General features: G+C 40.4%; 1 protein-coding gene across 2 annotated transcripts; it reads right to left on the bottom strand.

Moving 5' to 3' along the window:
* Positions 1-542: 542 nt before the first annotated feature.
* Positions 543-22,031, bottom strand: LOC115363177 (ribosomal protein S6 kinase beta-2-like). Of its 2 annotated transcripts, XR_003928578.1 has the most exons (17): positions 21,815-22,031; positions 20,140-20,194; positions 19,688-19,725; positions 18,992-19,106; positions 16,549-16,617; positions 15,790-15,937; positions 14,598-14,655; positions 14,009-14,109; positions 12,746-12,836; positions 12,335-12,425; positions 10,543-10,650; positions 6,923-6,985; positions 5,170-5,247; positions 4,951-5,058; positions 4,293-4,405; positions 1,764-3,509; positions 543-1,679 (listed from the first exon to the last, which is right to left on the bottom strand). XR_003928578.1 is itself a non-coding variant. In XM_030057283.1 (16 exons), the coding sequence occupies exons 2-16, from the start codon at positions 20,191-20,193 to the stop codon at positions 3,332-3,334; spliced, it is 1,413 nt and encodes a 470-aa protein (XP_029913143.1). In that variant the 5' UTR covers position 20,194; positions 21,815-22,031; the 3' UTR covers positions 543-3,331. The 2 variants fall into 2 exon arrangements, 1 of the variants encoding a protein (XP_029913143.1); XM_030057283.1 differs by having other exon boundaries at positions 543-3,509.
* Between the last annotated feature and the right edge of the window lie 299 nt (positions 22,032-22,330).

Genomic DNA, 22,330 nt, shown 5'->3' with positions numbered 1-22,330 from the left:
ACTACAGTAGAGTTATCTCTATGTCATTTACTCAGTCCTACTCTTAAAATAGTAGCAGTAGCAGAGTTGTATCAGTGGAGACTTCAGTATTTCCGTGCCTAAGCCCCCTCATGATGTCAGTTAACCAAACATGGTGTTGAGGTGAATCAGGGAAACAGACACTTGGTTTTTTCAGGTGTTGCTTCTTTTTGCTATTAACTATCAGTTTACAATGTGCACATGAGCTACAGGAGCTGCTTCAGCCCAAAACACTCGCTGCCTCCTGTAGTTGGGTCAAATGTATGTTAGTTTCATGTTGACTCTGCAAACAAACTGCACACAAGTTTGTGTGACCGAGCTGAGAGAGACCACCTCCTCAACAGGGTCTTGGTCCAGTTGTTGAGTGGGATTGCTGCACAAACGACCTGCACCAAGAGGACTAAAGACATCTGACTCATGTCGGACTAAACTGAGTGGACTACAGGTGTGAAAATGCCATTAAAAGACATGAATAAGCACCATCTTTGCACTTTGGAGAGAATTAATAGGACAGGGACATAAACTTATCAGTACAAGACTCTCTCCTCAACAGTCCATTTGTCTTTATTCTCCACACATTCACCAGCTAGCAAGAGAAAGAAAAAATATATGACCATAAAAGAAAACTAAAATTTCATAAAATATTCAGCAATGACAATAAAATCACCTGCACGTTCCACTAAATACTATTCAGTGAAATGTTTTAGAAAGCACATTTGCAAAATGTATTTACAACACCTCTTCCCATAAATATATATAGATACTCTCTATATATGTATACCTCAAATCTGTAAAGCTGAAATACATGATGTGGTAACACTTTAGATTACTGCTCTTTTACTTTCATTAGTGGTGTAGATACACAAAACTGAGCACATTTTGGCATGGCTGGTTCAGCCGCCACCGGCAGCACTTTAAATGGCAGGACTTCTGCATTCGGTTAGACTTGAGCCAGGTAAAGCTTGACCTGTTCTCCTTTTACCTTGTAGCATCGAGCTCTTTAACAACTCACTGCCATAATTTTTTCATCTGCTACTATCTAAACTGTCGATACAGAAAAAAAGCTGCAATTGGAAGTGTTACCCATTCCCCAGGTATAATACAGGTCCAGGTGAACCACACAGGTTGTTTGTTCACAGCCCAAAAGACACATTTCAGACTCAGGATCAGGACCAGGACAAAACAGTGTATGCTTATGATTACTATTCTTGAAAACCAAGACAGCTTGATTTGACGTATTTGACAAGAGGTGGAAAGACTGTCTGCTAAAGCTGATCCACAAATGTGGCAGACAGATATGTAAAGGCTTGATATACGGGCAGCATTCTCAAACAATGTAGATTTAGCCAGTAGGAAATTATTAGCTTTGTAGGCCACCATCTTATTCATATTAATGCTGTTATTTCTGACCCTATCAACAACCACATAAGCTCTCCAGGTCATTAAATAAGTGGTAATGATGTGTAGCTGTACTGGTAGGAGATGGCTAATTTCACCAAGACAAACTGAGCAACAAGATTTTTGTTTTCTATCTTCATTTCTTGTGTAACAGCTGCAATTATTTCTTCTATCTTGAATGCCTCCAAGAGTTGCCGCTGCGTCTTAAGACTCATACAATCCTTGACTGTGTGTTTGCGGTAATAATTCAGGATTCATTTATACTTGAAAATAATACATAGCAGGATTCACAACAAATCAGAAGTTATAAACAGATGAGCTGCAGCTTCACTATATTTTCAGCAGACTCTATTAAGAATGAGCCCACATCCACAGTCCAGTCAGACAATCGCTGTAACTGAGCGTGCCTGCAGCAACTAAACACAGCAACCGGAAATGCACCATCCGTCTTGCAAACACTCCAAATATATTTGATGTTTTCGCACATTTTCAAATACTACTTGACCTAAAGTTAATGTGTAAAAATATGTTTTGTTTTGTGAACTCAAAATACACTTCTTTTTACAAAAGATTATCTTGTCTTTTCAGGGCATGCCTGGTTTAAACAGCGGCTAACTATATAGGAAAAAATTACAATTAAGTGTGTCAATGTGTGCATGAATGTCTGGAAGGCGTCTGAGTGGATGATGTGTGCAAATACATATCAACACTTTGATCCCAAAGTCAGCAGGACAGAGGAGGGGTGAATGATGGCATCCTCCTTGTTAATGCAAATCAGTACAAATACATCCCTCTTGCTTATCCAAATGGATAAAACTGGACTATCCTTAATTGTACTCTACTATGATAGCTCAGGTTTTACATTGTGAAGACAGCAGAGTAAAATGCTTTGGCAGTAGACATGCAGATTCACTGTTTGCCCTCATAGAAAGCTCACAAAAATCAGAAACACAGAAAAAAAATAAAACATTTGACGTAATTTTCAGATAGAAATGCACTGTACAGATCCTATCTTCCATTCTTTAAAAAAAAAAAACAACAACAACGATGCATTCCATCCAATGTCTTTATATGTGACATGGTTTCACCCAAGCAAATGAACTGATTCTGCACCTTTTTAGGCTGTGGGGTTAACAGTTGCCTAGAAAACCCTTTGATTAAAAGGTCAGTTCCACATTTTTTTCCCTAATTGGAAGAGAAGTAGTTTATGAGCTCTCAAATAAAAACACCAGCCTTTGATATCCAAACACAAAAGCAGAACACTTTAGATCACAGCCTATCTATTCTGTAATGATACTACAATTTTACATACAAACTCAAACTTAATTTGTTAGCAACAGGTCCATCATTCACCTGACCTTAAGTGCTCATGGTTTAGAAAAATGAACCATTTGAATGAACCTATGAAGCATGTTATAAATCATAGCAAATAAAAATAGCTCCGCACAGGTGCCCTCCTTCCAACCCTATTTATATTTTCATTGTTCCTCATGTGCACAGCCACTGTCAAATAGCACCATAATTACAGAAATGAGGTGACTGTAATTTGAAGACTCGAAGTTACAATCCAAGACAAAAGTTGAGCTGCTCAAAAAAGACCTCAGCAAAGTCAAAGCATGGAAATTTCACCACAAAATCTGTGTGGGATGGCCCACCTGGACACAGTGAATATGATGTTAGGTGCTGGGCGAGTGTGTAGAAAGGAGCTTTTTCTGCAGTGTCTTGCTGTTTTAATATTCAAACATGAGTATGAGGCAAAAGAACAGACCATCAGCTTTTGATTTCGTATGGAGACCTTGCAGTTAAACCATGCTAAAAGATACCTGCAAAAACAAAAACAACTGACTCCCCTGACACACTGATTGGCTGAGGTCTTGTAGAGTGGGCAGGCTCTTTGGACATTTCCTCTTCCTCTTCATCTGCGTTGGCCTTTCTGCTTCTTGTTCCTTGCAGGGGTCCTGATCGGCTGAGTGGTGGTTCCGTTTTCCAGTGGCTTGGGAGCTGGAGCTGCCGGAGGGGAGGTCGGGGAGAGGATGTCTGGCTCTCCATCGATGCTGGATTTGAAGGGTCCTGCCGGGGAAAACTTCAGAGGACTGGAGGGATAGAAGGATGAGGGTGGGGAGTACAGATGGGAGGGAGAGAAATTGAGGATGAGACAGAAAAACAGGATAGCAAATTTAGAGAGATAGAAATTTAGAGAGACAGAAAACAAAAATAGCTATGTTTGAGATGAAGAGAATTTGAGAATAGTGCACCTATGCCTCTCAGAAAAAGACAGAGAGCTTCTGTTGTAAAGCCAATAGTAATGGAAGGGTGGCAAATAAGCAGCCACCACCTGCCAAATGTGACAAGTCGTTTTTTTTTTTTTTTTTTTAGTCCACTGGACATGGCAACGTGTAAAATAACCTGCAGCTCTATGGTGACACAGAGCCGGAGTGAACTGGATCAACCCTTTGAAACCTGATTTCTTTCAAAAACACAGGAAAAACAGTGACTGACAAATTAATAGAAAAACACCAGAATATTATCAGAAAAAAAAAATCAGAATATTACACAACCACTAATCATCCAAAGAACTTAAAAAAAGCCCACTATAAATGTAATAACTGGAAGAAAACAAATTGATATGCTGTTAGAATCTGTGCGTCCACCAGATACTGTGGCAGGTGGAAAAAAAGAATGAGAGACAGAAATGAAAAAAAAAAATTGGGATTGTAACTTGTGGGACCAAGGGGATCAAACTGCCACCCTGAAGCTTTTTCTCCCAGTGCTCTTACCTGCATATTCATCATTTACTCAGACAGCACTGCAACACAACTAATGCATGAATGAATTCATGTGATAGTAAACAAGTTGAGCTTGTGCGTGAGCGTTACCTGATGGGTGTGCGGGGGCTGCTGTTGTGTCGGCGTACGGGGCGTGTTCGGGGCTCGAATGAGAAACCTTCCTTCAGACTCTCTAGAACCGATGGAGCCACGTATGTGAAACCCTGAGGAGGCATAAATAACTCTCTCAGTGTCATCCCATCCAGATTATTTCATTAAAATCACAATGGGAATGGGCACGATGGACTGAATTTACTCTTTGAATTTTCTCTTTCCTTAAAAAGGGCATGCACAGCTGTTTATTCCTGCAGGGTGCATTGGCAAAGCTGAAATGAGAACTTTTGTTGTTGGTATTGCAAAACCCATGTGAAAGCAAATGCAAGAAAACACTGACAGTCATACTCAGTAAACATCTCTGGTAAGAATTAGCTAATTTGCTCCAACCTTTGATGGTCTGCTCTGTTGATCATCGTATTATGAAGTGGAATTTCCCTTTCTAGTGAATGTGGGAAATGACCATAAGCCACCAAATACTGGTGTATTTTGACTACAGCGGATCAGTGTACCTTCTGCTGTGTGCTAAAAACCAACCCGTATAGGGAAAAAGTGGCGGGTGAATTTTAAAATTCACCAGCCACTGTGGCTTGTAGACGCTGTAACCTTTAAAAAAAAAGAAACAAACAAACACTGATGAGGAGGAACATCTCACAGCAAAGGCGTGCTCTGCGCTGTGGCTGAGCGAGGTATCGTCTGGACTGTCCACTGGAGTCTGTCTGGTGAACCTGGTGTCAAACTGGCTGACATCCTCTTCTGACTGCTGCAGGGAGACAAAAACAAAACAGGGAAAAGCGGGAGAAGGCATGAGAGGCAAACAGAGAGAGGAGGGTAGTGGACGTAACGGGAAGAACATGATGGCTTACTGCCTTACCAGCTGTGGCTTGTAAGGCGGCTCTACTCTCTTGTTGAGCAGATCGTCCCAGTTGATGTGCCTGAAGAACGGATGTTTCTGCAGGGGAAGAGAAGGGCTGTTGGAAGGCATGTTCTCCACATTCTCCAGTTCCATATCCTGTTGCCCCCTTTCCACTTGGCACTAACAAGTGTCTTTTACCTGACCCCAAAGGTACGTTCAATCCAAACGTGTATGGAGTGTGGAGCATTTCCTTTTTGTTGTTCAGTTCATTGGGCCAGCTGGGAACACTGCCATTTGAACCAGATAATGGCACTAGCAATGACAGCTGATGTTCATACTCAGCTATTTCTTTATGTACTATTGCAAAGAAGTTATTAGAAAAAAAGCAAAAACAAAAACAAAACATAGTTCCTTGCCTTCAGCAGCCATCTTTGACAACAGGTATAAAATAAGTCAGAAGCAATGCACATTTTCATGGTGTTGCTGCTGCACATACGTGTCACAATGCATTCTCGTGGTATTCTGCTTGCTGCTAGAAAATACAATTTTAAAAGGGAAAGAAGATACTGCTATTGCGGATGGTGCCTTATGCCATGGTAGCCTATGTTTCATGTTATTTACATCAGGAAAAATTATTGTTGTATAGAAATTTTGAAAGGTGCACCCTAGTTCTTTCTTATTTTCCAAAAATGGCACCAACTCTTTGAATATCCCTGGCATAGACTGATCTGTACTGGCAAAAGGTGGTATAAGTGTTATGAGCCAGCTTTATTTGGTGCCCAGCTCATGCGTAGGTGGGCAAGAAATGGTAAACCACTGAAATCAAGTCGAAACTGTCAGCCGGTTTAGAAATGACATGAAATCAGGTTCCACGTGAAAAACAACTATGGCACAGAACAATGAGTCATTTTGCTAATAATGGCAATGACATAGCACAGGGTGATGATTCAAATTCGAAGTATGTTAATTCCCACCTACGGGTTTGAGTGTAAAATGCAGCACACTCACAGGCTTGGTGATGCCACAGTGGTGTTTGTGTGTGGGTGTGTGAGAGAGGGAACTATACCAACTAGTTCTCTTCACACCGCTCTATTGGTAGTAGCCTACTTCATTTTGTAATCACAATTTCAACAATGTAAATTGTTAGGGATGTTGTTGTTAGCCATGTGTTCTGCTTGCTTTTCCTTCTATGAGATATCTGCTGGTCTTGCCATATCTTACAAGCAGGTTAAGAGGCACATAACTTGGGCAATTTCGGCGTTTACTATAAATGCAAGGCTTAAAGAAGAAAATTTCCATTATGGTTAAAAAAAAAAAAAGACCTTAAAATGTGTCTCGACTACACATAGTTTCATGTGAATTCCCCTTCTCTTTGAACATGTCACTTCCTCATATTAACTTCCTTAAAATTGACACTGTCATCTCTCGTCCTTCTTGAACAACATCTTGACAAACCAGTTTTCAAAAGCATGTGACTATCTGAGCAGCCTGCCACTGTTTGATTTATTTTTGTTTCTCGACCACCTGCATGTGGACGGAAAACACGCTGCTCTCACTCTCTGCTGTTTATGTAGCCAAATGAGATGCGAAGATGATCACATATTCAGTATATATTTGCTGCATGTGCACCTGGATTTTCGTTTTCATTTTTGTTCTACGCAATTACAATGCAAACACTTTGAATGCATGTTAGTACCAAGCGGAAAGGGGATCATAATTAGAGTTTGCATGTTATGTGTGTAATAATGAATCAGTAATTGAAGCTAGTTACCTGGATGTCAGCGCAGTCTGCTTTACTAGAACCGAGTCTCTGGGCTGGACTCTTCTTCAGCAGCTGGAAAGAAAAAAGAAAACCAGTGAAAACAAGAGACAAACTGGGATGCTGTGTACAGTCGCATGTGGGGGCTATCGTTACAGCTGGGAATAACCAGATACGATAATACACCAGGGTTTCCACTACATGTAATTGATTGTGGCGCACCGCCATGGCAAAATAAAAGCCGCCACGCCTTCGGAATGATGATTCCTTTCTTTTTTTTTTTTTTCAGATGTTAAAACAATTTAAAGTATATTGTATGAATGGATATGTATATATATATACAGTATATATATATATATATATACCCCTACTATACCCCTATGCCCTACTTTCATGATATTATATCATGAAAGTAGGGCATTTAAGTAGAAGCATGCACTGGTGATTTCCTCATCTCAAACAATTTCTTGAAACAAAAGCCAACAACAGTGGTGGATATACCACAACAAAAAATGTCAGTGTCAATAACTTGTCATGTGCCCTTGAGCATCAATTACAGCTTGACCACGACGTCTCATGCTGTTCACAAGTGGACTTATTGTCTGCTGAGGCATGGCATCCCACTCTTCTTGAAGGGCGGCCCTCAGGACATTGAGGTTCTGGGGTACAGAGCTCCGAGCCTCTACACGGCGACTCAGCTGATCTCATAGGTTTTCTATGGAATTCAGGTCTGAGAAAGTGCAGGCCACTCCATTTGAGGTACCCCAGTCTCCAGCAGCCGTTCCCTAATGATACGACCTCGATGAGCTGGAGCATCAAACACCTGATGTGAATTTTGCCGTTAAACTCCTTGTTAGAGAACAGCAACTTGTGCAAAAAGTACTGAAACACTGAACAGTTGGACATGTGCATTCAAAAGTTTACAGAAGGTCACATTAAGTTCACCTGTAAAGGTTAGAATGCATTTTAGGTTCATCCTGAAATTTCACCCGAAAGCCGAATATCCCTAACTTTTTGTGAGTAGTGTATATATATATACACAATATTACCAAAAGTATTCGTTCACCCATTCAAATGATCAGAATCAGGTGTCCTAATCACTTGGCCTGGCCACAGGTGTATAAAATCAAGCACTCAGGCATGCAGACTGTGAAACAAGACATTTGTGAAAGAATGGGCCGCTCTCAGGAGCTCAGTGAATTCCAGCGTGGAACTGTCATAGGATGCCACCTGTGCAACAAATCCAGTCGTGAAATTTCCTCGCTCCTAAATATTCCACAGTCAACTGTCAGCTCTATTATAACAAAATGGAAGCGTTTGGGAACAACAGCAACTCAGCCACGAAGTGGTAGGCCACGTAAAGTGACGGAGAGGGGTCAGCGGATGCTGAAGTGCATAGTGCAAAGAGGTCGCCGACTTTCTGCACAGTCAATTGCTACAGAGCTACAAACTTCATGTGACCTTCAGATTAGCCCAAGTACAGTACGCAGAGAGCTTCATGGAATGGGTTTCCATGGCCGAGCAGCTGCAGCCAAGCCACACATCACCAAGTGCAATGCAAAGCGTCGGATGCAATGGTGTAAAGCACGCCGCCACTGGCCTCTAGAGCAGTGGAGACGCGTTCTCTGGAGTGATGAATCACGCTTTTCCATCTGGCAATCTGATGGACGAGTCTGGGTTTGGAGGTTGCCAGGAGAACGGTACATTTCTGACTGCATTGTGCCGACTGTGAAATTTGGTGGAGGAGGAATTATGGTGTGGGGTTGTTTTTCAGGAGCTGGGCTTGGCCCCTTAGTTCCAGTGAAAGGAACTTTGAATGCTTCAGGATACCAAAACATTTTGGACAATTCCATGCTCCCAACCTTATGGGAACAGTTTGGAGCGGGCCCCTTCCTCTTCCAACATGACTGTGCACCAGTGCACAAAGCAAGGTCCATAAAGACATGGATGACAGAGTCTGGTGTGGATGAACTTGACTGGCCTGCACAGAGTCCTGACCTGAACCCGATAGAACACCTTTGGGATGAATTAGAGCGGAGACTGAGAGCCAGGCCTTCTCGACCAACATCAGTGTGTGACCTCACCAATGCGCTTTTGGAAGAATGGTCAAAAATTCCTATAAACACTCTCCTCAACCTTGTGGACAGTCTTCCCAGAAGAGTTGAAGCTGTAATAGCTGCAAAAGGTGGACCGACATCATATTGAACTCTATGGGTTAGGAATGGGATGGCACTTCAGTTCATATTATGAGTAAAGGCAGGTGAGCGAATACTTTTGGTAATATAGTGTATATATATATATATATATATATACACACAGTATATATAGCCTATATTTGCGCACATATACTTACTATAATCAGAGTTTGAAATGCTAATTTAAATATCATGAAATCTTACAATACGTTGCAATTAACTTTATTTTGAAAAATGAACACCGAAGTCATCACCCGCCTGTTTGATTCTACTGCTGCGCGCTCACAGAGGGAGAGAAGAGGGCAAGAGGATTAAGTTTAATCCATTTTTTTGTTCAAGCCTGTGAAAACGACCATAATGCTATCGTTAATGTTAACATTGCATTGTTACCAACAGTAACGTTTAACATTAATGCACAGTTTGACCTTAACGTGTTACGTTTCACATACGTTTTGAAAAACAGCACGACATAGCTTAATGTCAGGTAATTTTCTGTAATGACTCATTCAGGTTCCCGAGGAAGAGAGTCAGGTAATGTTAGATAAAGGAGGCTCAGTGTTCTTTATTTATCATGACGTTATGCCCTCAAGTTCTGAGGAATAGAAATGATACTGATCAGTACTGTGGCAAATGTAATATCAAATGTTCCTAACATTACCTGCGTGATATTGGTGATGTGAGAGAATCTAACACTTGTTCCCAATTATATTAGACAAGTACACAGGCAGAAATAGTGGAGGAGGTGAGTGGAAAGAAAGGTGGAGGTGCAGAGCAGGAGGGTGCGTCTTCCTGAGGCAGGAGAGGGCAGCAGGGAAGAAGAGAGTGAAGGAGGAGAGAGAGGGAAGAAAAAAAAGTAAGCACAGGGAATCCGGCTGGGACCCAAAATGGACTGATTAACCTTAGAGCTCTTTTTCAAAAAAAAAAAAAAAAAACCCAAGAAAGATAAAGTGGTCTCATCCAGGCTGCACACTGTGCCATTAGATAGGGATACAGTGACACCTTGAGATTTAAATGAAGTATTTATTTATAAAAACATTCAGTTTTAAGTTGTCATAATTTTACATTTCAACCCCCCCACCCCCAGCGTGGCTTGAAGCGAAGCCCTCACCCACAGTTTCAAAAAATCGTGGAGGAAACCCTGTACACCATGGGAATACACCATGATATGATATCATCACAGTACTTAAGTCAAGATACAATAGTACTGCAATACAACATTTTGCAATACACTCAGTATTGTGATAACATGTATTGTGAAAACTTCATCTTCTTTGATAAAACAGATGTTGACAAAGTTTTCATTCTATTCATCTCACTTCTATCATTTTTATTGCTGTAAAATGGGACTGTCAAGCAGACAAACTGACCAACTCTGTCATAAATGCTATTGCAATACTGTGCTGTATCGATTTCTCCCCCCACCTCTAGCTATAATACCTTTTTGATGAGGTCCCGGGCATCAATGGTCAGGTATGGCGGTAGACTGAGTTTACACTTCAAGATCTTGTCAATGGTCTTCTTTCTGTTCTCAGCAGTGAAAGGTGGCTGGTGGGGAACAAAGAGAAGAAATCAGCAGGTACAACAGGAGATGAAACCTTCACTTCTGGTCTCACCTGGTCTCTAAATCCTGGCCAAAATGCATCAGAATATAGTAGAGTGACTGTAGCATTTTAGTGTGAACAGTTTTGATAGTGCAACTTTAGCCCTGGATGGTCAAAAAGCTGTCTAATTAAGCTGGATGGAAAACTTTATCCAGACTGACTGACTCTCTTTACATATTTGGTTTGAACCAAATGAAATGTCAAACAGGCATAGCTTCAGTTTTCTTTGATTGAGACTTGCCATCTTTCCACCATTCAGAAAAAATACGGGTTTGCATCCCCCCCAAAGGGTGCAGAGTGATATTATCATTATACTGTCACAGCCTAGGCAATATTATCACACTTCCAAGTAATGAGTAATTGAAAGAATACTATTTTAATTTGAGTACCATTAATCATATTTATTTAAAAAAACAAAACAAAACAAAACAAAACAAAACACTATGGTGGAAAAAAAAACTGATCAGAGAAAAAAATTCATAATTTCTGAGATTTAAGTGTCAAATTTAAAAGAAAAAAAAAAAAAACTCGGAAAAATAGTCTCTTAGAATTTTTTGTTCTTTTTTGGTCAGGGAACCATATGGTTTCACACTGCTGGCACTCACTGTGGCTGTGTCCGAAATCACTCACTCACTCACTACTCCCTACTCACTATATAGGGAATTCAATGTAGTGGACTATATAGTGAACTCAATAGTGGACCGTTTCGGACACGACTTCGCCTGTTGTTCGGCGCCGTTCCGCAATGCATGATGGGATATATTGCCTGGTTAGTGACCATCGGATGTCCACTACATTTTGCGGTGGATTGTGGGATACATCTAGTGGACTATATAGTGAACATAAATAATCACTAGACATTCGGACACCACTACAAAATGGCGTAATCACTATATAGTGCACTATAGTGGTTAGGGAGTGATTTCGGACACAGCCTGTGTCTCAGGCCTGCAGCTGATGACTTCATCAAATTCTACTTTGACATGGGATTTAGTAAGAAGGAAATCCTGCTGATTTGAGCCCAGAATCACAAGATTGTTTTCTTCTGAATCGGCCCAAGTCACAGAAATGTCTCTTCAGAGTCCAGATGCTGAGGAGAAGATTGGGATTCTGGGTTCAAATCATTTCCTTTGATTTCCTTCTTATTAAATCTGATTGCACAGAAAAATATTTTTATGAGTTTTTTCTCAGAAATGTATGACTTTAATCTCAGAAATTCTAAGTTTTTTTCCTCAGAATATTTTTTTTCCTCCCTACAATGGCCCCAATATACCGTCATACATGTGAGCTGTGCAGTATAAAGTAAGTAAGCAGTGTAACAAAACCCTAATCTTAGGAAGTAATAATACAGTTTTAAGTAAGAAACCCAACAACACTAAAAGGGATACATGCAACACTGCATTTCTTTTTTTACCAAAACCATAGTGGTATAAATAAATGAATGAATGAATGAATGAATGAATGAATGAATGAATAAATAATGCACCAAACTAGTCATCATATTGCACATCAACACTTATAACCTGGCCATACTCTGCTGTCTGTCCCTCCATTTACTCCTCTCTTTCTATTTTACCCTCTCCATTCCTCCTCCACTATCTCTATCCATGTCTCTCTCGTTCTCTCACCGATCCAGTCATCATATCGTACATCAGGGCTCCCAGACTCCACCAGTCTACCGCTCGGTTGTGACCTGACCTGGTCAGGATCTCTGGGGCCCTGTAAGTTAATCAGTCAGAAGTCAGTAACAAAGAAAGAAAAGAGAGAGGGGAGAACTGAAAAGAGTAAAAAAAAAAATAGAATATGAATAGTGAGCTGCCAAAGTATGTTGTATTAGAAGAAGCGTAAGGTTGTAACATGACTTGGAAACTTGTGGCACAAATAGATAAAAGTACTTTGATGTATCATTTTGAAAAGCAAAAAAACAACAGCTTGTGATGTGGATTTCATTTTTTTTTTTTTTTTAAATAATTCATTACAGTTTTAATAAGATTAATGATGAGCATAACAATCCTTCTTGTGTGTATGTGAATACCCACATGTATTCTATGGTGCCACAGAAGGTGTGTGTGACAGCTCCATCATGAATTGATTCCTTACAGAGGCCAAAGTCAGTCAGCTTGATGTGACCTTGAAATAAAATCAAATTAAATTAATTTAAATAATATACATGCATACAAAAGCATTAAGTTTTTATCAGCTCAACTTGTCAAATGTCAAGAGATGAGTCATCAACATATTGTCTCATTACCCATCTTTGTTTTTTGTTTTTGTTTTTGTGGGCTGGTTTGGTGAGAAGAGCAGCGGGGTGGAACCTCTGTGGGCATGTGCAAGCTGTTGTTGAACATGGCTACATCTAATTAACTGCTACCTCATTTAAACCACCAGGGGATGAACTGAGACGGGTTTTATATAGATATACCTAAGAAGCACTGGCACATTAGTACTTGAATGTTGACAATATGTCCAGCGTAGTTGTGTTTTATGAGAGGAAATGTGAGGAAATATAAGCAACCATCTTAAAAGGAATAAACAGCAAATAGCATCCCAGCAACAAAACCACAAATCTTCAACACACGCCATCGTTTATTATTATTAAATGCTTAGTCAGGTATTTGACAACAGCTCCAATGTGCAGCTGAACTGTCAGCTGATGAATCAAATGCAAACTGAAGTGCAGGTCGACTATAAAGCAGCTGATTAATGAATAAAAAATCCCTTAATAAAGACATGAGCTAACCTAAAAACATGATGCAGGAAGTTTTGGAGGGTCTCTAAAATATGTTTTAACAACATACAGGGTTTTTTCTTCCATATAAAATTTGGAAGTGGCTGCCTTTCTTAAATTTTGCGCCCCAGCACGATTAAATACATTCTTTTTAACCCTAGATGCTAGATGTGTAACTGATGTGAAACGCATCTTCAGTGTTTAAAATCAAGATGAGTGCGTGAGGATGTCTCCTTTTGTTAAATACCTGCTGCCTCTTAAATGCTGTTTTATTTTTATTTTTGCGTGGAAGGAGGACTAGCAAAGTAAGAATTTTATTTTACTCTCTCTCTCTCTCTCTGTCTGTCTGTCTCTCTCTCTCTTTCTGAAATGATACATCTTTATTACAAGTGAGCAGGTAAGATTCATGTGCATGTTAATGCCAGGTGTGTATGGATGGACTGAGAGCTGTCCACTTGTGTTTGGACAACCAAAGATGCATTTTAATAGCAGGTGGGAACAGAGCCTTTGAACACATATCCTGCACTGATCATGTGTCTGTGCATATCAATAGAGCTACACATTGTTATATTACCTTGGTGGTTGAGCATGATGTTCTCAGGTTTGAGGTCTCGGTAGATTATCCCGTTAGAGTGAAGGTGACCAAGGGCTAGTGTGATCTCCCCTAAATAGAAACTACACACACAAATGCAAATAAATTGACTTCCTAACAAATGTGAGGAAATATCTCATCTAAATTACAATTACAGAACATTCCTGTGGGCCGCAGGGGCTGCCTTTGTGTCCCTAGGTGGCGCTACCGAGCCCATTTTTGCACTTAGGGGGTTTGTTTGTCCATTTTATCAAATTTTTCACCAGACCTGATGTACGTGCTATATTTGGTGAGTTTTTGAGCATGTTTAGGGGGTCAAATTAAGGGTTATTTGTGCGTAAGAAGAAGAAGAAGAAGAAGAAGAAGAAGAAGAAGAAGAAGAAGAAGAAAGAATCGGTACAGATACAATAGGGCTTCGCGCTGTTCCAGCGTTCGGGCCCTAATTACTATGACCGAGACACTATATATCATTACCAAGATAAAGTGGAACAAAAGGAAAATTGTGACTTGTTTTCCAGATTGTGTGCAACAATGAATGAGCATTTCTGCAAAATGCACTGGGCAGGCTTACCAGGCGGTGTCCTCCATGAAGATGCCTTCCTTCTCCAGCTGCATGAACAGCTCCCCTCCTGGTGACGGACAGCAGTACAGAACAGGTCAGTCGCATCAGAAGGGGAGACAGATCCTTCCAAGTTCCCTCGTTTTCCCTCGTTTATCATTTTACCTTTCTACCTTTCAAGACACTTCAATGCTCACATCCTTTCCCCTCTCCTAATTTCATCTCAAAGGCTGCAGTTTTGCCCCTTTTTTCTTTCTAAATGAAAATAAAATAAAAATGAAATAAAACTTTCAGAGGCATAGATGAATAACTCCTGGTTCTGTCTCACCGAGATAAACATTTGTCGTGTGCTGTGCTTGACATTTTTATTTCTGCAGTGCTATCAAACTGAGCAGTGGTCTCAACAGAACATCCTGCAATCATGACATAAAAACTAGCGCTGGGGCTGAGTGATATGGCCAAAAATGTTATCATGATAAAAATGTAACATTTTTATCATATCAATAATTATTTCAATACATATACTTTTTATTATTATTTGCTTCTGAGTGAAAGCTGAAGAAACTAAAAAGTTAATTATGGTTGATAACATTCTTTAGACTCTGTTGAGGCATACACACTTGCCAAAACACACACCTAAAATCTAGATCCTGTTAAAAATATCTTGCAGTTTAAAGTCAAGGATTTCAACAAACAAAATAAACAGGCAAAAAAATTTATCTGGCAATCATCTCTTGGCAAGCTAAGTATGCAATTATGAGCAAAACATGTCAGGACACCTGTTACTGCTTAAGGCAATGAAGAAGGCATGTGGTGCGAGTGTTGGGACTGATACTCGACAAAGTTTGAAATTTGAAATTTATCGACGTTTTACTGAACATGTTTCATATCTATATTAAGGAGAATTATATCACGAAAATCATTAGCATTTCAAAACCCACAGCTATTTGTATCACCCACAAACAGGTTTTATTTCGCACCCACCCACCTACTTGTGGATATCACTTACTCTGAGAAGACGAGCACACGCAGAGAAGAAAATGTATTCCAACCAAGACAGTAATCAGTTGAAGTAATTACATGGCGTTTAGTCACAAATATTCTCCTACTGAATGGATTAATCCAGGTTTATACTTCACCTTTCATTCCAGTTTAATAAAGAAATTCATGTAAACCGAGCAAATGCCAGCAGCCTGTGACTTACCACTCAGACACTCCAGTATGAGGTAGAGTTTTCCCCCAGTCTGGAAAGCGTAGAGCAGATCCACGATGAACGGGTGCCTCACCGTCTCTAGAATCTCCCGCTCGGCTCGTGTGTGGGCCGTGTCCTTCGCATTACGGATTATCTTGGCCTGCAGGTGAGCACACAAGAAACAGAGAGAGGAGGGATGAGTGAGTATGAGGCAAGATGCTTTGCTATAAAGGCTGGTGTTATTTTTTGTAACCAGTATGGAGAGCTAACCATTAGCCGCCTTTCCACGATCACACCACTCAAACTAGGGCTATTAACATCTCCATGACCAAAAATAAAAAGCTGAACTTGGTTTGTGAGTGGGGGCTGCTCTACCTCATACAATACTGATAGCTGGCTGGTTTGTGAAAGAATGGATTTATTCTCAAAAAGGTTAGAAAACAAAAAGGCAAACATCACAGTGCTGAGATGATGAGACATGCAGCGGTCATCCATCAGGTTGTACCACAGGAATTTTGACCTTTGGGCGCCACTTTGCGAGTTGTGTGCTTTCACTACCTTGTTCTGAGACCTCAGTTTTTTCCGTTTTTGGCGGACCTGTCCCGTTGTGCGTTGGATCCCCACTTCCGCCAGCTCTCTCACTATGTAGCGCATAATGCCCTCATTTCAGCAAACACCGTTGATTTGACATCGATTTGGCACAAACACAGACTGGAAGAGACAATGGACAATGGTGCGACAGTGGAAAAAGTGGCTACTGTGCCAAAGTACCTTTTTCAAGACCTTCATGGCAAATATTTTCCCCGTCTGGGCTCCTTGAACCTTCCTCACCTGGAAAACCTGTAAGAAGACATGGAGAATCAAGCAGATTCATTTGCATTTTGTTTTAAAGTGCATAATGCAAAAAACAGGTGGTGGTGTGTAGTTTGTGGGATTATAGATAATAGATTGTAACAGTGCTGAAGAGGATTTTGATTATAATAACATTTAATAACATTTAAGATTTCTGTAGGTGAATCTACTTCAGCAGGTGCATCTCCTTAGCCATGATTAATGTTCTTTTCCCTTCATCTGAAGTCATATTTCCATATCAATTAAAGACCAGCAGCAAAGGAAATATTAGCTTAGCTTGTATTCTTCATTTCTGAGTAGTTATTTTACCTGCCTACAGTTAGCAACTTAGAAGAGTGCAGATCTCTGTTAGGTGTATCTCCCCCTCTCTGGTGCTTGGACTTCGGTGAAAAACAAGTTGAGCAGTAGCACTCAATTGCAATATAAAACAGGTTTTTCAAAGGATTTGAATCACCACAGCCACGAAAGGCCCTTTGATCATACAGTCACACACAAAAAAAATATTGGGCTGATTGGCTTAGTACTATGTGAGATTATCTGCAGACAGATACATGCACACAGGGATAGAAGAAACAGTGTTTTCCCCGCTATTATGTCTTTTGTGCAGCGCTCAAGTCGAACAGGAAAATAAAAAAAAAAGTTATAAAAAGTTGTAATAAAAATGTCAATCTGTGGTTGCACAGCCTCCTAGGTGAACCCTCCCACTGATGCAACCAAGTCAAATATGAACTTGCATTTTCCAAAGAGAAAAGGTTTGCTATTGTTACGGCCCCCTCCTTTTTCATTATTTACTTGTCATTCATTCAATTATTGCATAACTAATACAAATGCTGCCATGTTAGTTTCTGTTCATGTGGTGAGTTTTTCTTTGGATTAGTTTTTATGAATGGTCTGACGTCATGGCATTCACCGGGGATTCCCTCCCTCGTCCTCGAGTCCACGCCCTCTTCGGGGTTGTTCCCTCCGCCGCTCACCTGCTGGTTCCTCCGCCCTGCAATTGCCGCTGCGCCAATCCACGCCGGGAGAAGCCCCAAGACAGCTCAATAAAAGCGCTCCTGGGACAGCCATCGAGCGGCTGTGATTTCTCCCTTGAGCAGCCCGCCTTTGTTTGATTGTGTCTGTTGTACATACCTTGGTCTTTGGAAACTAGGTAAACTAGGCCTACTCGTGTTTGTAATTGTTAACAAACTGTTACCTTAGATATTGTGACCATCGAGTTCTTTTGTGAAGCTGGTAGTTTTGATTGTATCGGCTACCGGAAAGTTGGCTGGATGCTTCTGCCTTTCTAGTGGTTATACTTTTTCTTTTGGCATCCATGTGTTTATTTTATTTTATTTGTTTTCTTTGGTTTGCCGCCGTGTTTTGTAGGCTACGTTGAATGGCGGCCCTTATTGTTAATGTGACTTAAGCAGGTAAGCTTAGTGTAGGTAAGGCAGGCTCCCTCTTGTTGTTTTCCTTGTTCAACTTGTTCTTAACAAGTTGAACAACGGGTCCGGTTAGGGCAGTGTTTTATTTTGTTATAGGGCAGACTAGCCTCGTTTCCTTTGTATGCATATTGTTGTTTGTTTAAATTGTATCTCCTTTCCCCTCTGTACTCTTTATTGTGTCCTCTATTTACCCCCAAGCGCTACAAATAAACGGCGGTACTCGCCATTAACGACATCTTTGTTGCTTCCCGTAATTCCCTAGATTTTTCCCATCCTTAAGGGTTGTAACACTATACATATAATTACTTTACAAAACAAAAGTAAATGCAATCAGTCACAGTTACTGTAAAATGTAATTAAATTACAGTTACTAATCAAAATGCTGGTGTTTATAAAAAGGGGTACATCTGAATATATTCTTTTCAGTAAAAAGCTTGCATGTAGAATATAACATTCATAAGGCTGCTTTGCATCTTTTCGCTGTGCAGCAATGTTTTGTTTTGGAAGATTTCCAGACAGCATGGCTCAGCAAAGCAGTTGGGACAAATTTATGTTTCTAGGACTTTATTGTCCACTTAAAACATCTGTCAGAAAAGTCATTAAAAAGTGATCAAATGTAATGAGTTATATTACTTTAATGAAATAATTAAAACAGTTACATGACTTATTACTTTTTCAAATTGGCAACTACTAATACATAACCTATTACTTTTCAAAAATAACCTTCACAATAATGGTCACAACTGTGCACAAAAAATGTTAGGCTGAAAGGCCCAGTTGTATGCAAGAGCAGGTTATGACAGGTTATGTTGGTGGTTGACAGCAAACAAAGTCACATCAACTCAGCATATTTCAAAATGAAAATGTTACAGAGTGTCCTCTCACATTGTAAGGGTGTCAAATGCTTGCCTGCATACAAAACAAGACACACATACCTTGCCATAGCCTCCTTTTCCCAGTACAGTGAGAAGCTCAAAGCAGTCAGGACCGACTCTCTCACTGTCTCTGTTGACACTTTCACTGGTCAGCTCCACTTCTTCTGTCTGAGCACTGGAAAGGAGGACACACCAAATTATGAAGCATATCGTAGTTTTTAAAAGAAAGAAAGACACAAAGCCAAAGAGAGAGAGAGAGAACGAGGGAGGGAAAAGGAGGAAGAGGAGGAGGCAAGATGAGACAGATGAAAAAAGGAGAATTAAAGATTTAAGCAATTTAGTATCTCTATTCAGAGATCTGTTCTACTTTGCAAAAACACTGTGTCTCTGCACATTGGCTGAGACACAGTCAATTTACTGTGGTCCTGGTCAACTCAGAGCATCACCTCTTGTGTTCACAATGTCCTCGGACAAGGAATGGGTGCTGAAGTACAAATAATTTCTAAAAGTGCACTATGCAACACTGGCAGGGGCTGGTTTAAGTAAGAGGTGTTAGACTCAACTGCCAAAAAACATGGAATAAGCATGTCATTTATCAGTGAGCAATGTAGACTCAACCAGCAAATTACATGCTTATTCCACATTTTAAATAGTCCTTACTTACATCAGCCCTTGCAAATTTTGCATAGTGCACTTTCAGGAACAGTGGTGAATAGTATCCAGCAGCCCAGGTAACAAGTAATAACTTTAACTTACTCCTCCGGCTCTGTCACAGTGAAGTCACAGACATCATCCTACAGAAACACAATAACAACAGTAAAACTGTTAATTTGACACAGATGAGCCAAATTTCCCTCAGAAACAAACAGAACTAGATATCAAATTTGTGGAGTTAGCAGGTTTATTATGAGAACACATTCAAATTCAGCTTGACAGCTTGTCACAGTACGCTACAAAGACATATTACGACATTAAACAGAATCGGCCAAACAATACACACAACTTAAGAAAAAAATTCTATATTTCAGATTAGCACTGTCGAATTATTCATCATTATTGTTACTGCAGTTACATCTGAGTTTCAAATCTGTTAAACTGACATTCTATCTTCCAAAATGAAGACCGCTGAAATAACATCTTGCCCTAGCGTACGCTGTGTTACACTTTTATAATTGATCAGCCAGACTCCTCAGAGGCTGCATACAGACCTCTGTATCACTGATGTCCTCAGTCTCCAAGTCGATGTCGAACACCCCTGCCATCCTGAAACAGGGATTGAACAGTTTGGAAGCGGTCTGCAGTGTTTCATTAAAGCAGATGTTTTAACTCTGTCGCCTAAGTGAGGAATGCTCTCTCTGGTCCAGCACTCACTGAAACCTACTGCAGGCCTGTTTTGTAAACAGAGGGCCAGAAACAGCCTGAGACCTGTTCTTCATATTGACTAATAGTTTGAACAGCCATTAAAGGGACATGACACTACATCCTCAAGCTGATGTTAGTCTGTAATCCTGTCAGTGGCTATTATTGTATAGATCAGGGGGTTTCACAGTGGGATCCTGGGACCCAAAGGGGGTTCTCAGAGGACTTCTGGGGGGTCCTCAGTGAGAGGAGGAATTGCTTCATTTCACTAAAATTTAATTCAGCAGAAATTTTTATAATGCAGAAAATGTATCAGTGATCATTTTAATATGTACGTAGTTTTAATCTTGTATAAGTATTAAATTTAAACCATTTAACCCTTTGAAACGTGTGCACAAATTCACTTCATTTCTTTCAAAACATGAGGAAAAGGTGATTAGCAAACTTAAAAAAAAAAAAAAAAAAAAATCTGGAACCTTAGTAAAAAATCTGAAAAAAATAATCAAACACTTGGCAAAAAATACCAGAACATTCATTCATAAAAGCCTTTCACAATTATTTAATACTTAAAGCAAAACATAATTCAGTATATCTCTTAATATTAGGGTCCCCAAAGGGCAAAATCACAAATAGTGCTTGGCGGCTTTTGGTAAGTCAACTTCAGGGTCCAAAAGATGAAAAAGTTTGAAAACCTTTGCTATAAATCATTCTATCCCAGAGAACCAAATGTGCATGACTTATTATCTAATGGTATTACGCTGTGCATTAAGACATTATGTGGTGATTGAGGAATGATTTCCGTAGGATTATAATACTCATCCTTACACTGACTCTAAGTGGTATCACTTGTATGCATTTAAGTGGAATAACACTGTTCCTGTATTTGTTTTGGAAGCCCCAGTTAAGTCAGTGAGCTGTGGGAGCCCCAGGTTGACAACGCTAGATGACACCCAGTCAGCCAGGCAGTGCATGTGGCTGTGGAGCAGAGGCTGCTGCTGCGGCCACATCTTCACAGGAAACCACAATACCCGGCCTGCTCACGGCAGATAAGTTAGCATGGCCCCCATGTAGCTAGCAGCTGTCAAAACACACCCCAGGTGCCATTAAGTGGAGCCAAAGCGCTGCTAAACAATGACGGTGGCTTAAAACCTGAGCTCTTGTGTGACCTGACAAGCTTATTAGTTCAGGACGAGGGTTTAAGGACATGTAAGGTTACAGACCTGCCGGGTATCAAGTGTGTCGAGCTAACCGCTAACGTTAGCATGCTAGTCAGGTGGCAACCCAAACAACAACAACATGTGGGAGTCAACATAATGCCGGGAGAAATGCAGTCGTTTCACCTCGCCGCGTCACGACTAATATGGCCCTGTACTCTCTGTAGAGTGCGAGTTTGTATTATCTTTTTTTCTCTAAAGTGTCACATCGGTTAAAGAAGTTGGCATGTTAGCTGTGGTCACGTTGAATCACTGACAGCTGCTTTGACAGACAGCGAGCACCTAAGCTAAAGCCAAGTTAGCATTTCACCTGGGAGCGCTCCTTCATCCGGTGACTTGTGTCTCACGCCGGACTGCGATGGTTGCGAAGCTGTATTTTTGTCTAACCAGCAGTCACTACCATTATTCAGGACAGTTTTTAACCTCCACTCATCTCCGCATGAACGCTCTGTGGCTGATGCTGCCTGATTTTTAGACCTTTAACCTCCTACGTCACCAAACACCCCAGGCGGCTGTTCCTGCCCCGCCGCCTCGTGCGAGACATCCCGGTAAACATCGCTGATTTCAAAATAAAATACACTGATATGAAGCAGAAGTGAAGGTTAGAGTTCAATACGGCTGGGCCAGCTGGCTGACAAAAACATGTAAATAATAATGATAATGGTACTATTTCTACTACTACTACTACTACTACTACTACTACTACTACTACTACTACTACTAATAATAATAATAATAAGAAGAAGAAGAAGATATACATAAATAAAAATGTTTTTTAAAAAATAAAATGATTTTTAAGAAAAAAAAAAAAAACAACTGAGAGAGG

The sequence above is a fragment of the Myripristis murdjan genome, chromosome 1 (genome assembly GCF_902150065.1).
Source record: "Myripristis murdjan chromosome 1, fMyrMur1.1, whole genome shotgun sequence".
NCBI lineage: Eukaryota > Metazoa > Chordata > Actinopteri > Holocentriformes > Holocentridae > Myripristis > Myripristis murdjan.
Note: the sequence above shows the minus strand (reverse complement) of the source record. Positions and strands in the feature narration are given on the sequence as shown.